The sequence below is a fragment of the Drosophila tropicalis genome, unplaced genomic scaffold (genome assembly GCF_018151085.1).
Source record: "Drosophila tropicalis isolate 14030-0801.00 unplaced genomic scaffold, ASM1815108v1 contig_158, whole genome shotgun sequence".
In the NCBI taxonomy this organism is placed as follows: domain Eukaryota; kingdom Metazoa; phylum Arthropoda; class Insecta; order Diptera; family Drosophilidae; genus Drosophila; species Drosophila tropicalis.
Genome location: NW_027172602.1, coordinates 3,293,392 through 3,309,268, shown reverse-complemented (window position 1 = coordinate 3,309,268; position 15,877 = coordinate 3,293,392). Strand labels below are relative to the sequence as shown.

At 32.7% G+C, this 15,877-nt stretch overlaps 1 protein-coding gene across 2 annotated transcripts; it reads left to right on the top strand.

The window, feature by feature from the left end:
• Positions 1 to 6,395: 6,395 nt before the first annotated feature.
• LOC137585867 (uncharacterized) lies at positions 6,396 to 15,034 on the top strand. 2 transcript variants are annotated; one of them, XM_068301878.1, is made up of 3 exons: positions 6,396 to 7,439; positions 13,588 to 13,987; positions 14,058 to 15,034. In XM_068301878.1, exons 2-3 carry the CDS (start codon positions 13,589 to 13,591, stop codon positions 14,277 to 14,279), a joined length of 621 nt encoding a protein of 206 aa, XP_068157979.1. In that variant the 5' UTR covers positions 6,396 to 7,439; position 13,588; the 3' UTR covers positions 14,280 to 15,034. The 2 variants fall into 2 exon arrangements, with proteins under 2 accessions (XP_068157979.1, XP_068157970.1); XM_068301869.1 differs by lacking the exon at positions 6,396 to 7,439 and adding an exon at positions 12,093 to 12,892.
• The last annotated feature ends 843 nt before the right edge of the window (positions 15,035 to 15,877 follow it).

Below are 15,877 nucleotides of genomic sequence, written 5' to 3'. Positions count from 1 at the left end.
TACAAATAGCATGGACTAAGTTATCACATCGACTAAGTGCTTATACATACGACTCTGCTTTGCCTAATACAATGGCGGATAAAGGGATGATGAATATGAACCCCCTAAAGTATGCCACAGAAGTAAACATTAAGAACTTTTTAATTAATATATTTGCATATCTTCATTATATCTTATTGATATTTAGCTACAGCTACTTGTCATTGCAATAGCCTTGTTTGATAGCATACTTTGGGGGTGGGAGGGCCCAAAATCCGTTAGTCTGTAACCGATCTCAATATATACTAGTCTGCAAGGGTATATATACATCAACAAACCATGAATGAAAATAAACACGAACAAAATGAAATACAAAAACAAAAACAACACCCAATGCAATTGTCAACCGTAACCGAAAACACCAAAAAGTAAAACAAAAACCAAAAACAAAAAACAAATTATATGCGAGTCTACGTAATACTCAAAATAGTTCATATATATACATATATATATACATACAAGTAAGCCTTAGGTAAATCTAATAATAAAAAGAATAACGAAAACAAAATGACAGCATCATTTCCCACATATTGCTCGCCAGTCAGTCACGACATCAGGACAAAAGCAAGAGAAGTTCCTCCCATAACTTTGAGTTCCTTATACGAAAGTATCTGTTGTATACACTCATGCTTATGTATGTATGTATGATGATCCTTTTATTGCCTACCACACACACACACACACACACACACACACAAACAAACAAACTACTCACTCACACTCACAAAGAAAAAGACATCCTCACATATCGTAAAATTTCGCCATTCTTATGTGTGAGTCCTTTTTTTTAACATTTTGTTTATGTTTTCATTCATGCAAGGATGATGATTATGTAATAGAATTGTTAATTGTTAATTTTTGTAGACGTTCAGATGGATTATGCAATGGTGTGATAAGATACGTATATTATATATGTAAACAATACAAAAAACCAAAAAAACAAAAACAAACAAAATCGACTAAAAGGAGCTTTACAAGAGAGACTGGCGAGCGGCGGCAATGGAGAGCGGCAGAGCAAAGCAAGAGCATTATATAGAGAAAACGCGCTTCATCTGAACATCTGACTTTTTTCAAATCAAACATACTGAATAACCTCTTTGAAACAAAACCCAAAACAAAAAACTACGCTTAAAAAAACAAATTTAAAAAACAAAAACTAAAAGTATATATATATACGAAAATATGAAAACAGTTGAAACAAAAATTTTACTCGAATAATAACTATTATATATGTATGTATATACGATGCACATACATATATGTGTTTATGTGTATGTGTGTGTACGAGTATGTTATGTAAAAATGCCATAGAGCTAATAGCCAAAAGAGCTCAATTAAAAGCAAAGTTCCATAGACAATGGAAACGCAATTAAACTTAGATTAAGTAATAACTAATAGAGATGAATGAAATCACCGCCACCCCCCTTAAGCATGTCGGTCATTCCGACTTTGGAATACCCTGTAAGCTAAATTATACTCTATTCCAACTTCAATTCAACACTTAAGTCCAGAAATTACTTCTTAATGAAAGTTTCTTGAACATTATAAAACAGAAAAGATCAAATGAATAACGAAGACGGATGATCACGGTCTACAGGGTATTAGGAAAACAAACTTATTAAATTAACAAAGAAAGCAAAAACAAAACAAACATAATAATAATCGCACACACACACACGAGCAAAGTAAGTGCAATAAGCCTGTGGCTGAATTAAACAAAAACCATTGCCTACCTTTAGGCTGGTGGCCAGAGAGAGAGGGGGAACATTTCCTCTTATTGTTAGTTTGCCCTACTACCTAAAACCTTTTTTTGTGTATTTAATTAAATGTGCTTGTGAAATGGTGTCTAAAACTTTTAAACAAACAAATAATAATTTATATATATATATATATATATATATATACTTAGAAGTATATACAATGTATCTCGATGTGCGTATGTATGTATGTTGGTAGTCAAATTTCAATCAATTCCAATGACAACAAGCAAATAGCAAAAATCACATGTTAATTATTATGTACAATTGGCATTTTGCAATTTACTGTTATACCGAAATAGTTAAAACACTCACACACACACATAGACACTTACAGAAAAGCAAAAGGTTTATTTTTTCCCCCATTTTTTATTAAACTTTTTTAAGGATTTCGTTTTCTTTTACTGCCCACCGTATAATAATATTAATAAACAAACAAACAAAAAAAAAAAAACAATGCCGAAGGCCAAGTTTTATTCTAAAAAATATCAAAATACATAAATGAACTAACTAACTAAATCTAAAATGATTTGCCTCTTTGTCGTAGACTCTCCATCTTTCGAAATGTATATGTTAAATAAATGCAAAAAGAAAAACAAATACAAAAATTATGTACAATTTTTGAGTTTTGCGCACAATCATGAACAAATTTTTTTTTTTTTTTTTTTGTTGGGTTAACCAAACCACAATACAAAAACAAAGAAAAACAACAAATGATAAAAATTATATGGAAAGATTGAAAGCGTTGGCCGCGTTTATTGTAAATTATTCAATAAAGCAAAACTAAAATAAATAACTATAAAATAAAGGCACAACTTGGACACAATTTGATATCAATTGATTTTAAACATCTTGCCATCTCCTTTTGAGAGTGGGCAGTGCCGAACTAAGCCAAGGTAGCGTAAGTAGGCCCACTCTCTTGGTGCCTCGTACCTTGCCCTGTTCCCCCCACACACATACATACATATATTTTAGCCAAGGAAATTGGCATTAAAGTAAGAAAAGTAATTACAGTAGAGTCCGGTTATGGCGACTAAAGTTCCATGAGTGATTGGTTGGTGCCAACACAAACTTACAGAAAGGGTCTCCGATTGGTACGTCTTCCGGATATAACTACGAAAATCGTCGGTCCCTTGAGCATCGTTATAACCGGATTCGGAAATTCACTATTTAAATTCATTAATTTAAAATTCTTATCTTAGTTTTTCTATTGGAAAATCATATTTTGTTTCAAGATTTCAATGTTTTGATTTCATTTAAAAAGTTTATGTTTAAAAGTTTTGAAATCCATTAGAAACTGCTTTAATTACAGTATGAAGAAACATATGAGTTTGAAAGAGTATGAAATTTTTGAAATCGGTTTTAGATAATTTTTAAAACGATTTATGGAACTTGCTTGCATTTCATTTAACTGCTTTGGAATTGAATCTCATTGCTCAATATTGAAATTGAATTTGCCACAATGAAATATAAAAGAAATCCAACATAATCTATAACAAAGTTTGATTTATTGGTTATAATAGTCCATTCGAATGGATTCTAACAAATCTGTTAAGAAGCCAATATATAGGAAGAGATTGGGTAGAGAAATCTAGTTTGTATTCCTTATTATATTTTCTTGAGCACATATTGAATATCTCTTTAGTTCAACAGAAATCTGATTTGATATCCCAATTTTTGATAACAAGTCAGCAAATTAGTTAGGTCCAAACGTTTTAACGTGCCTTTGCCTTGGCCTTGTGATTCTTTTGGTTAAAACTATTTCTGTTTGCGGATGTTTTGATAAGATTAAACAAATGAATGAATGCTTGCGAAACTCGAATTACTTTTTGAGCAACTCTCGCATAATTTATATGTATGGATATGTACGTGCTCTTCAAGCAATTGTCTGGCCATGGTTTATCTTTTTTTTATTCTTCTAAAGATAAGTCTAACAACAGACATACAAGTAATTTTTTCGTTTTAACATTTCTATCGATAAGCAATGCCCAAATGTTTTCCGACATATGTAGACCCAATTATCCAGAAAATTATCTAATTATGGATAACTTCTTCCACTAAAGTTAACGTTGACAATTCATTGGTATTGGTAGGGGGAAGATTTTGATTACATTTGAGTGCAGTGGATCACGTTATGGCCATAAAGTAGCCTTTAACGGGAATCGCGTGACTTGCTTTCATAGAGGGTATTATAGAGGTCATTATAATGTTGACCGTTATGTGTTTGTATTTGAACCTCTAAATGTCTATATATGTATGTATGTATAAACATCTGGAGAACTTTTGATGGCAAATATGCCACTCAATGACTTAATTCAAAACTATCCATTTAATCATTGTCCAAGATCAATCACTTACATCCTATAAGGGATAGACTCACAAAACGTTGTAAGCTTTGCTCTCCAGTTGAAATTCTCAACTAGTTTAAACTGTTTGTTTTTGCCATTTGAATGAAGAACAAGTAAATATTTCAATTCTTTAACATTTGTTGTCCCGCTTTCTCATTCATAGGGCGGAATTTGTAACCATTCTAGCTGAAAGTTAGTATTTGTATGTAGCATGAATTAGAAGATTAAATGACTGAATTTAACTTATTCTTCATTTGCAATTTGATAATCCATTGACCCAATTTGTTTTGATTTTCAGTCACATGACAAAATTTCTTCTTGTTCTTCTTGTTCCCTGACGCAATCTCGTGTGTCTATTGATTGGGCATACAAACGTATGTATATATAAATTTAAAATATTATTGCCGAAAGCTCACACAAAGCGCGCCAAAGTTTGAATATTCTTCAGAATGTTACACGCAATCAAACAATCAGATAAAACAATTATGTATTTCCATTGCTGTTTAAGGTTATCAAAAATCAATTAAAAAACTTGACAAGAATGTTTTTTAGTACCTTCAGTTTAGCAATATAGCGAAGCGACTTTGACATACCCTGCAATCTAATGGAAACTTGTGGAAATTTAATGAACTGAATGTTAATTCAAATCATTTTTTAAACCTAAAAGTTGATCCTTATGATGTTTAATTACTAAAACATTGATTCAATGTTCATTCATTAGGAAATATTTTAATTTGAAAAAAAATCTGCAATATTCCTTAAAAACTCTTAACTTGGCGAGTCTCTAACTTTGCCAAATGTCAACCGATTTTCAAAAGTTATATCTCAATCTAAATCTGAATGGAATTGAATCAATTAGGTTTAGTTTAAAGAGGTCACCAAACGATTTCTTTCTTAATTTTTTATGTATGTGTGTGTTTAGTTAATAAACAAACCAAAGGTGTACATTATTTTATAGTTCATACATATATGCACAACAGATAAGACATCATGATAATGATGAAGGAGTTTTAGATTCGGACTCTGAGAAACTGTTCTTATCTAGTCTAAGGATTTATCTATTTTATGTGCGTGTGCAGATCATAAAGCCAATGTGCCGCCAGCAACAACAATCAAGTGATAACAACGATTTGCGATTGTCACCTGAAAGTGTCGCCAGATAAGAAAAATATTTCTTATCATCATCACAAGCTCCAGAAGCCAGAAGCGAGAAGCGGATGGGAATACACGACTAAGAGGACTAAGAAGATTGCAAAAAACAGTGCGCTAAATTTGGGAGATTTAGATTAACATAAAACTAGTTAGGGGAAGTGACTTGACATAGTTACCTGGTGCCAAATAGCCCTTCTTACAAAGTAAATAAGTTCACCTAATCACTCGTTTAGTTCTTTACTGAGTCACTTGTTCAGTTGTTCACTGACTAAGTTCTTTAACTAGTAACTAGTTCACGATTTTCCCGTTTACTTCAATATGCATTTCACAACAGGGAATCATCTGGCAATGATTGTCTTGCAACGGTTGACGTTTTTGGATTTTTTATGACAGTTGCATGATAACGCTTTGCAATCAGAATGGTTTCCATATATGAATGCATGTTTATGCATGAACGAAAAGCGTGCATCATGAGAGAATTTTTGAAATTGCAAAACAAATTGAAGTGACTTAACGAACGATTGAGTCCAAGATTGAGAGGAGATCTTTTTCTAATAAAGTGATTCCAAAAAAACATATGTATGTGTGAGTGAACAAATTGAACAGATGATTGATTTGAATTGATTATATATCCTCTTAAGATCCTTTTTTTCTAGATCTAGGGCAGGGAAAACTTCAGCAATGAGAGAGAACAAATGATTAAGTCAACAATCTGAAAAAGTGAATGAGTCCAATAGGAACAACCTTAGTGATGATGTTCCCTCACTCTTTATTGCGCACACACACTCACTCATAAGATAGAGAAAGAAAGTGAAAAGTACTGATATACCCTTATTTGGCTTTAAGGCAAAGGGTAGAATACAAAGTGATCATAGAGAACTTGTTCTGAGCAATTTCTTATCACTGTGCTTTTACGTTTTTTTTTTTTTTTATTTTTTACACTCATCAATGTCAGTGGGCATCATCATCGGCGTTTCCCCAACGTCGTCTTCGGCGTCGTCGTCATTATCTTCGGCGAGGCGAACGAGAAGCTTTTGGCATTCACGATGTTGGCCATAGCAGCAGAAGCATCAGCAGCAAGATCGACCCAGTCAAAGGCAAAGCTAACGGAACAGTTGCTGCTCAGCATCGCTTGACTCTAGTACGCGACCGTTTCGAGATCGAGGCGATATTTACGTTAAAAAGATCTTGAAAAACAAAAAGAAATACAAAAACAAAAAACAATTGTCGTGGCGTAATCTCTGGCTTCTTTCATACATATGGATGTACATACATACATATGTACATATATAAAAACTCTTAGACCGGTCGTGTCTTTTCTTGATAATTTGCTGTGCTTGCGTGTGTGTGTGTGTGTGTATCTGTGTGCTCATTAGCTCATAGTGGTAACGGCTAGGATACTTTATTTCTTCTTGGCACTGCTGGAACAGTTGTAATGGTTCAAAAGCGTTCAGATTGCGAGAGCGGCAGCAGAGGGCAACCAAAGTCTATTGGCCACAAGGAGGAGGGCTACGAATACACCCAAAGTCAGCACAGATAAAAACAAAACCAATAGCACAAATTACAAAAACATCAAATAGACAAGAGAGAAAAGTGTGAAAAGGAAGGAAGAGATCGAAAGAGAGAGAGAGAGCGGCATTACCCCAAACCCGGTCCAAGTCCATTCAACTTGCAACTACAACAACGATCTCGACAAAAACAACAACAACAACACAACGAAAAATTAAATCAAATATTCAAAACAAAACATTGACTCGCAAAAAAAAAAAACAACAAAACAAAAATCTTTACCAACAATTTTGGTATTTTTTGTTCTTGTGTGTGTGTTTTCTGTTTTCCTTTTTTTTTCTTTGCTTGAAAACTTTTCTAAAAACAAAAACAACATACAAATAAAGAGATATATAAATATATGCATTTGTCTATATATGTATTGAAGTAATATTATATACATACATATGCATGTACAATATGTGAGAAAAAACAACAGTTCCTGACGGAGAGCGCAAAAAAAAGAGATTGCCAAAACGAACGGTCCACGGTCCAAAAAGAAAGAAAGAAATCCAAAGAGCAACTAATCCAAGAAGAAAGAGAAATTAAGAGAGAGAGAGAGAGAGTGAGCGAGGAGAATCAACATCAAATACAAGTGAGTAGCTACATACATATGTATATATAAATGGGACAAACATATTGTATGTTGTATCCTCTCACACCTTTTACCAAGACACCGCCCCCTCCCGCCGACCCCCTTTCACCCGATCATCAGCAACGCTTGACCCACCTGCTGTTGCCTCACGACAAAACAACGAAGGAAACTATCGATTCCTTTTAGGCTAAAAATATATCGAAATATTTGCATTTCAAAAACTCTCTCACAGCTGCAATTGCAATCTACGAGAATATATGTACTATAAATTAGTAAAACAAAACTAAACTATGCCTTCTGGCAAGGCAAAAGTTCTCAAGCGATAGGGTATCCTATGGTCGGCGATGTCATATTGTTCACATGGCGATCGAGTCGGTATTCTTGATCTGCTACAATTTATTGATAGCAGAACATTTTGTTTTGAGTTTCTATATATAGATCAAACTTTTTCTACATACATACATACATACATATGTATATATGTACATATTTGTTTGTATATTACGTAGTCCAGCCACGATCAGTCTAAAATTTATTTGTCAAATGTCTACGTGACCAAAAAAAATCCAAAACACACACATGTATCGCCCCTTCTAGTCTTAAGGGACATATGTACATACATATATAAGAATTGTTATATTCCATTCAAAATAAAGATCAATCAGATCAAGTCAGAACTATTAGGAAATTATGTATGTATGTATGTGTGTGTGTGTGTGTGTGAGTGTGTGTATTCAAACATAAATTACAGAGTAATTCTTTATTTTTCTTGTTCTCCCAGAACCGACAACTTTTTCTCTTGCTAATTTAGTCAATCAAAATATATATATGTCACAACTATAAGTAATATGTATCTATGTATGTACATATTTCCCATTCGCAATTAAGCGCCACTCAGAACAATTAATCCATTTATACTACTCTGGCTCTGGTCTTTGGGGGAAACGACATCAATATTCATGACGATGATGATGATGATGATGTTGTGTGTGAGTGTGTCTTTTGATTTTAATAACACATTCAATTTGAGCTATCCAACGTAGTCGGGATCTGATCACAAGGGTGTGATGAACAAAGTAAAGGGACATTTCCACATAGTTTCTCCATCTAGTTTTATCCATACACCATCTAAATTGGCTTGGTATTAGCTGGATCAAAGTGCTACAATTGCAAGTAGAAAGTTAACTTCCGGTAACAATATTCGAAAGTATGTATATTTGGTCTGTCGTCAGACTTATTGTCGTCACCAATTAAGCACCATTTGTTCTATAGATTCCAGAAAAATGTGTAACAAATTTGCCCAATGGGAAATATTCTTCTCTTAATGACCCATGTCTCTATACATCATATCGTAAATCATGAAAGGAAAATTAATATTTTACAGCCTTTTATTGGGTTGGGTATAACCAGAAGCCATAGGGTAAATGCCGCTAAAAGTAGCCTATAATATATATATTTGCATGTATTTTTTGTCTTTGTCAAGCCAGATTTTGAGTAGTTTTATATCAAATTTAATATATAGACTTTTTTCAAATTTCTCTAGCGATCAACCAAATTTCATAAAAGTCTGACTGATTTCAGTCGAGTTATAGACTTAAACAAAGGAAAGCTGTTGGCTAAGTGCCTACGATGGCACTCAGATACATCCCATGATCCCTTTATGGGTTGCTTCCTACTGCAGCATCTTTTTGCCATAGTCATTCCAAGTATTTCGATTCTTTTCTATCTCTGACTGAGATAACAAAGATCCGCATTTTCTGGCTTTAAAATCTTAGTCTTAGCTTTAGCTTTAACGTGAATAGTTTATGGTTGATATAATATGAGGATTAAGACCATTAAAACACAATTGGCAAAAACACACACACACACATACCTAGTTAGTATGTATATTTGTATTATAAATGACGCATAGGGAAATACTGCGAATTATTTTTTTCAGTAAACCAAATTTTATGATTCTTTTTATTGTTCTCTCTAATTCCAGTTGAGGCATTTGTATCTTATATACAAATATACTGAAAACATATTGTTTTCATTAGTGAACGATATTTATTTTACATTTCGAAAACAAAAAACAAATATATTTGAGTATGTTATTTGTTACTTCTAAGAGTTGATCCAAAAATTCATTTCAATGACCTCTCAACCTGGAATCCCTTGATCCCTTGATCCATATCAAGCTAATAGAAAGAGTACACAAAGGCTTTAAAGGCGTTGTTTAAAATAAGTTGCTTAAATTTAATTACAGAATAAAACTACATTATTAGGCATTTCATTAAGATCAAAAACAAAAGGTGTAGAGGGGCATCCCCTACCTTAGGTGATAACTTAGTAAAACTTTGTTAGGCCTACCCAAGTTAGAATTGGCATAAAATTGTTTAAAGACTATAATTATTTCTATAAATCGGGAAACTAATACTTATAATGAAATATTTATATTTATATATTTGTATTTTAAATGCCAAAATAGTATATAAAAGTTTATATAGTTTTTAAGTTACAGTGAAACTTTTAAATGTTTCTCCCTTGTATAAGATTTTGTGAGATTTTTCTGGGCCTTCCCCTTTACGTAAGACATGGATATCCCCCTGGCTCTAAGTATAGCAACAATTTAAATCTTTGACTATAAAAAATGTATCAACAAAAGTCTCTCAAAGTTTTAGAATAGGTATAAAATCTTTTAGGTTTATAATGTTACTAAAATTTTGTGATTTACACTTCAACTCAATGTTTCTAATATAATTTGCTAAAATATATTACAAACATTTCGCTGTAGATGCTTCATTGCCAACACTTTTGTTTGTTTTGGCTTAAAGGTAGTGAATACGTTTAAATGTTTTCTCTATACGAGATCACTTTGTGTGCAAAAACAGAAATACATATGTATGTATGTATGTATGTGGTCAATGACTTTAGCCAAATCTGATGAAAATTGATGAATGAATAACGTAAAACCACGTAGTTAAATAAAAGTCAAGATAAACGTATGTGGGTGGGGGAAGCGGAAGCTGTATCCGCTGATTTAGAGAGGTCTACGATATGAGATAATGTATTTAAGCATTTTCGATTTACAATATCGATTCTAGACATAAACTGTTGGAACATTTTCGATATCGTATCATATACAGGAAATTAGTCTTTACATCATTAACAATACAAAATTTAATCAACAATTGCAAAAATAATTTCACTAGTAGGTCCGAGTGACACGTGACACTCTTGGTAATAGAAAATGTTTACGGGTTAAGAAATATGTACATATATTCTAAAGTAGCCGCCATAGCCATGTCTATCATATCATATGACAATGGCAAATATGCAATGTCAATATTGGAATCATCTTGTTGTCCCTATTATTATCAGTCAAAGGCAGTTGACTCGATAAGAGACTTCTTTATTGTTGCATTGCTTTTGTTATTGTTGTTTTGCTTTTGCTTTTGTTTTTGGTTTTTTCATCTCGGCCGTGTTTTCCATATCCAGTTTTGCAAATGACCAGAATGACTTACTCTCCTTTGTGATGGTTGTGTTTTTAATTTATAGCTTTTCTTTAAAATATTCAAATATATTCAGAGTTCTGAATTTATTATTAAATCAAGCACTTGACGATTTACGTAACATTTTTTATTTTTTACGCACAACTTACTTAAACACTTGTATTAAAGGACAGCATTTGGATGGAAATAAATGAAGACAGAAGCAGTGCCAATTCCAAGGGGCTTTTAGGAATGTAGGAGACCTTCTTTTAAAAGAGTATAAGCCAAGTAAATATTGTATTACATCAGCATGACTTATAAATATGAATGACACCTTAAAACCCCCCGCTGGATAAAGAAAGACGACCATAAAGACAAAACGAAGAAAAAATCCCCTGAAGATTGCAGATTGTTGGCCAAAACGAAAAGAAAAAAGAAACCAATAAATTAAGGTTTATTGAAATTGTTAAATTTGAAAAGATACTTTGTTAATTAGAGTGAGTAACATTTGAATTTATATCTGAGCCCTTAATGCATTAAGAAGATAGATCATTCGAATATTCAAAATTGGCAAAGTTAAGAGTTTTTGAATTAAAGTTTTAATCAATTTCGGATATTTTGATAAATAAATGAGTTTAATCAAGTTTTACATCCTTTGATTAAACTGTGTGCCAAAATAAATGAACCAAACCCACAAGAGTGTGTTCCCTTATATACCTACTGAATATATAATATTTATTTCATTTTATTACTAGAGATTGTCTGTCTTCTGTAATTTGTGATCAATTTTTTGAACGACACTGCACTTTTCTTGGCTTCCCGTCTTTTATTTCATATGTTGACGAAATTTGCTTTTTTAGCATTTTCTGCCAACCAAGGCACTTTTCCCAGTTACATTTGGACAATTGAACAGTGAAGTTAGCTTTGTGGCTGCTTTTTGACGGATTTCGTGTGGCAGATGACAATGAGATATTAAAAAGAAAGAAAAACAAAAGGGTTAAGGTCAAACCACAAATAGTATCGAAGACAATAGCTTTCCATGGACAGACAGATATGTCTAGATCAAATTAACTATTTGGTAGTGATCAGAAATCAAAATATATATGTTTTTGCATGTGTTCATTGTAGAAAAATCACATTCTTTTTTTACACTCAAGAAGTATTTAGTGAGAAATTTGAAGTCTCGACTAGTTTCTAATCATTTAACTCCTATAAATTGGCTAAAATTGTGTGAAAAGTGCACAGTGACAAGTGAATTATTTGTTTTTTAAGGTCATTCAACACCAAATACAACTATAAACCTCATATTTTAATAGCTTTGCAGAACCTCCTCTTATATCAACACAAGTTCTGTCAGGGAAACCTAAAGGAACTTCAATTTGAGAAGGATTTTTGTCGACATTTTCCTGTTTCTAACTGCTTAGGACATGTGTTGAGAGAATTTCTTAAGAGTTCTTAAAAACTCCCCAGGGGAGGTTAACAATATTTCCTGCAGGGAAAGATCTGACACTTGAGTGTTCTTAATTATTTATAATTGTTATTCTTTTATCCACAATATCTTATCGCAATGTTGTTTTGTTGCAAATGTTTATTAGGGGTGGAGGCAGTGCATTAAGAAAACGGAAAAACATGATTAAAAATGAAATAGTGAATTAGTAAAATGTTAGTTTAAGAGTTTTAGCACAAGCGAATCGCTTGATAAAAAAATGGGGGTTCGTTTATCTTAATTAACTTTCTCAACACTTCAATTATTGTATGAATGAACCAACTGAACAATATTCATTTCAAAATTACCTAGAATTTTCTTTGATTTATCATTGAACCAAATATGCAAATAAAAACAATAAAAACAACAAAGACAGCAACCTAATTGATATCAATAAAAAACAACAGAAAAAGAGACACTGTGAGAAAAACTACATAAGAAATGCGCCTCATCTACGACTTGTTACTGAGCAATGCCTTTGACATCGATTCCAGGTATATAAACTTTCAATTTCTTTTATATATGTATATGTATATATGTACATATATGAGGTATTATGATGATCAAAATATTTAATAACTGAAGTTAATAATTGATCTTCGATTCAACAAATACACACACAATCTGTGAAGTAGGTGTCAAATAAGAAATATATGTATAAGTATGTTCCATTATTTACTTATATATTTAGAGAGATTTTAGCACTTTTAATTAAACGATTTAGGTAAATGTAGACATCGAAAGAATGGATAACAACTGAATATCATTAAAATCTTACTTTCGTTCATCAAATCTTTTGGTTCTTTTAAATTAAATGGATTATTTCTAATTTTTTTAAAATTTTGCATCGAAACAGTTTTTATTTCTGAACTGAAAGTGATGGTAACTAAAATAGAGACTAATTTGAAAAGGACTCGTTTCTGTAGGCGAATTCCTAAAGGAATAAGGTATATTATAACTTGAATGTTAATCTGTTAAATCAAAATTATACGGCTAGGAACAGTCTTTAAAAAAAGTTTAAGCATCTCTGACTACAACTTAAATATGTATATGACAAAAAGGTCAATAGAGTTCCCGAATGAAGAGAAGGGGAGGGGACATACTTAATGATATGCAATTTTTACGAAATTTTAAGCCCAAAAGAGAGCAGTTGATTAAAAACTAATCTGTATTGTCTCTTAACCCTTAGAATGGTGCTACAAAATCATAATACTGTCGTGGCTCGCTCCACATTGACACCGAATAGCAGCAACCAGAACTTTAGTTCCCATCCGCATGCAGGCGGTGCAGCAGGAACAGGACGAGTTCCATTGAATGCTGGACCAAATACCCAGCGACCCATAGTGGATCTATTGGTGGCCATGGTAGCTGTTCCCGTACTCATACTCTGCGCCCTACAGCTGGAGAAGAATCTAAGGGACATGAATAATACGGAATCACGTTGGCTGGTCTTTGCATTGGGCATTGTTATGCTGGTGATTAGTGTCATCATCTGTGGCTATGTGACACATCGCATGGGTGTATGCATTTGGGCGGGACCCATTGATGAGGCTGGCAATCGAACAGGCAGCAATTCAGGACTACCACATGTAAGTAATCCCAACAAAGAAAGGGAGTGAAAGTAAGTCTAAATATTTGTGTACCTTCCTTTCCACTTAGATCAACTCACAGAATGATGTGTTGCGCATTGTCGACTCTCTGCCACCCAGTTATGATAGTGTGGTTAAATTTGAGTTGCCTCCGCCGCCATATGACTGCATTGTAATTGATCTGGACCGGGAACAGCAGCAGCAGAGGGGCAAAGCCATGCAGCCATTACCTTCTACCAAGCCGATGACGGGTACATTTACATCGACGTCAAATTCCACATTACATATATGAGGTGGACTTCAGGCGCAGAATAGATGATCATGATGATGGTGATGAGATACTGCTGAGGAGAGAGAATAAAAGAGATTTGTTTGACTGCGCTGGCTACACTTGGAATACTGTACTTGATCCCCATAACCTTTGACCTGGCCAACATACATATTTACACATACATACATATGTATATGTATGTAAAGGCATAATGCATAAAACAAAACAAAAACAATGTACATATGGTGTATGTATATATAGTATATAAGTACTTATGTATATGTTGACTCTGCACAAGCATTAATGGCATCGTATTTACATCGATCTAACTATCCCTAGTATTTTAATTTATAATTAACGCCACCCCCCTGGCATCTTTCTTTTGTCCACCCACTCTCCTTGTTGTTCTTGGGTCTAATGCAGCATTAAATTTGTTTTAGCAAGTCTATCTAGTCTAAAATATTGTAAATAGAGGAGGAAAACACACAAAAATTTAAGAAAATTGCACAAAAATTTTACTATCAAAATAATTGAATCTGAATCTGAGAAGGAACCAAGGCTGGACGGGTAAAATTACGGGGTATAGACTATACTTAACAATTTGTTTTTTTTTTTTTTATATAGTATATTTAATATATATATATTGTACCATATAGAAAATACATTTATCGATTGTAGCATCAACGAAATTAAATCATTTAAGAATCAATTCCTACCAAATATATATAAATGTAAATATATAGAAAAACTTTTCTCCATTTGGATATAAATATAAATTTCAGAGGTTTTTTTTTTCTTTTTGACCCATAATAATTAAAACACAATTGATTTAGCTATAGATAAGGGGTGAAAAAAATGAAACTTTGGTTTTGTATTATTAATAATTTTTTAATTCAACTAAAAAAAACCCTTTAAGTTATACACAATTTACAATCTTTTTTTTTTTTTTTTTTTTTTTCGAATATCACTAGAATTTAGTTTTTTTTTTGTTTTGTTTTTTTTTTTTATAGTTTTTTTTACTCACAATGAAAATTTTCAGTTTTTTTTTTCTTTTTGTTTGTTTCAACTTTGAATACATAAGTATATAGAAGTCGTCGACTTTCTTGTTTGTTGTTGTTGTTGTTAATGTTATTGTTGTTGTTGTTGGACAATACATCAAAAATAATATGCGGGTATGTCTACGTATACATATACATACATATATGCACATATACAAAGGTGATATTGAGAGTAAAGTAAACATCATGATTTGACCAATTTGTAATTCGGTTTTTCTGTTGTTTTTTTTTTTTTTGCTTTTCGTTTTTAGTTTTGCTTATGTTTTTTTGTTTTGTTTCTTTTTATTAATTATATTGATTTAAATTATGTTGTTTTTTGTTTCCTTAGTTCTTGCTTTGTATTAGTTTTTGTATTCCGTTTTGCCACCGCCGTCGCCGTCGCCGCCGCCGCCTTCACTGTCTTCGATTTGTGGAGGAGATTAAGTCGGGTGCGGAGGATCGAGTGTGTTTCGAGGAATTATGTCAGATGTGTTACATATCTCATTTGGATCTAATGACGGGGTGGTTGTGAGTATATGTGTGAAATTTTGGAAATATAAACACCAGGGGGACCCCTCTTCC

Bases quoted from the DNA above. Each gene is read 5' to 3' on its own strand.
- LOC137585867 (XM_068301869.1), top strand. From the start codon at position 12,840: ATGCGCCTCATCTACGACTTGTTACTGAGCAATGCCTTTGACATCGAT. The intron at 12,893-13,587 runs GTATATAAACTT...CTTAACCCTTAG, and splicing joins GCCTTTGACATCGATTCCAG to AATGGTGCTACAAAATCATA. The intron at 13,988-14,057 runs GTAAGTAATCCC...CTTTCCACTTAG, and splicing joins GCAATTCAGGACTACCACAT to ATCAACTCACAGAATGATGT.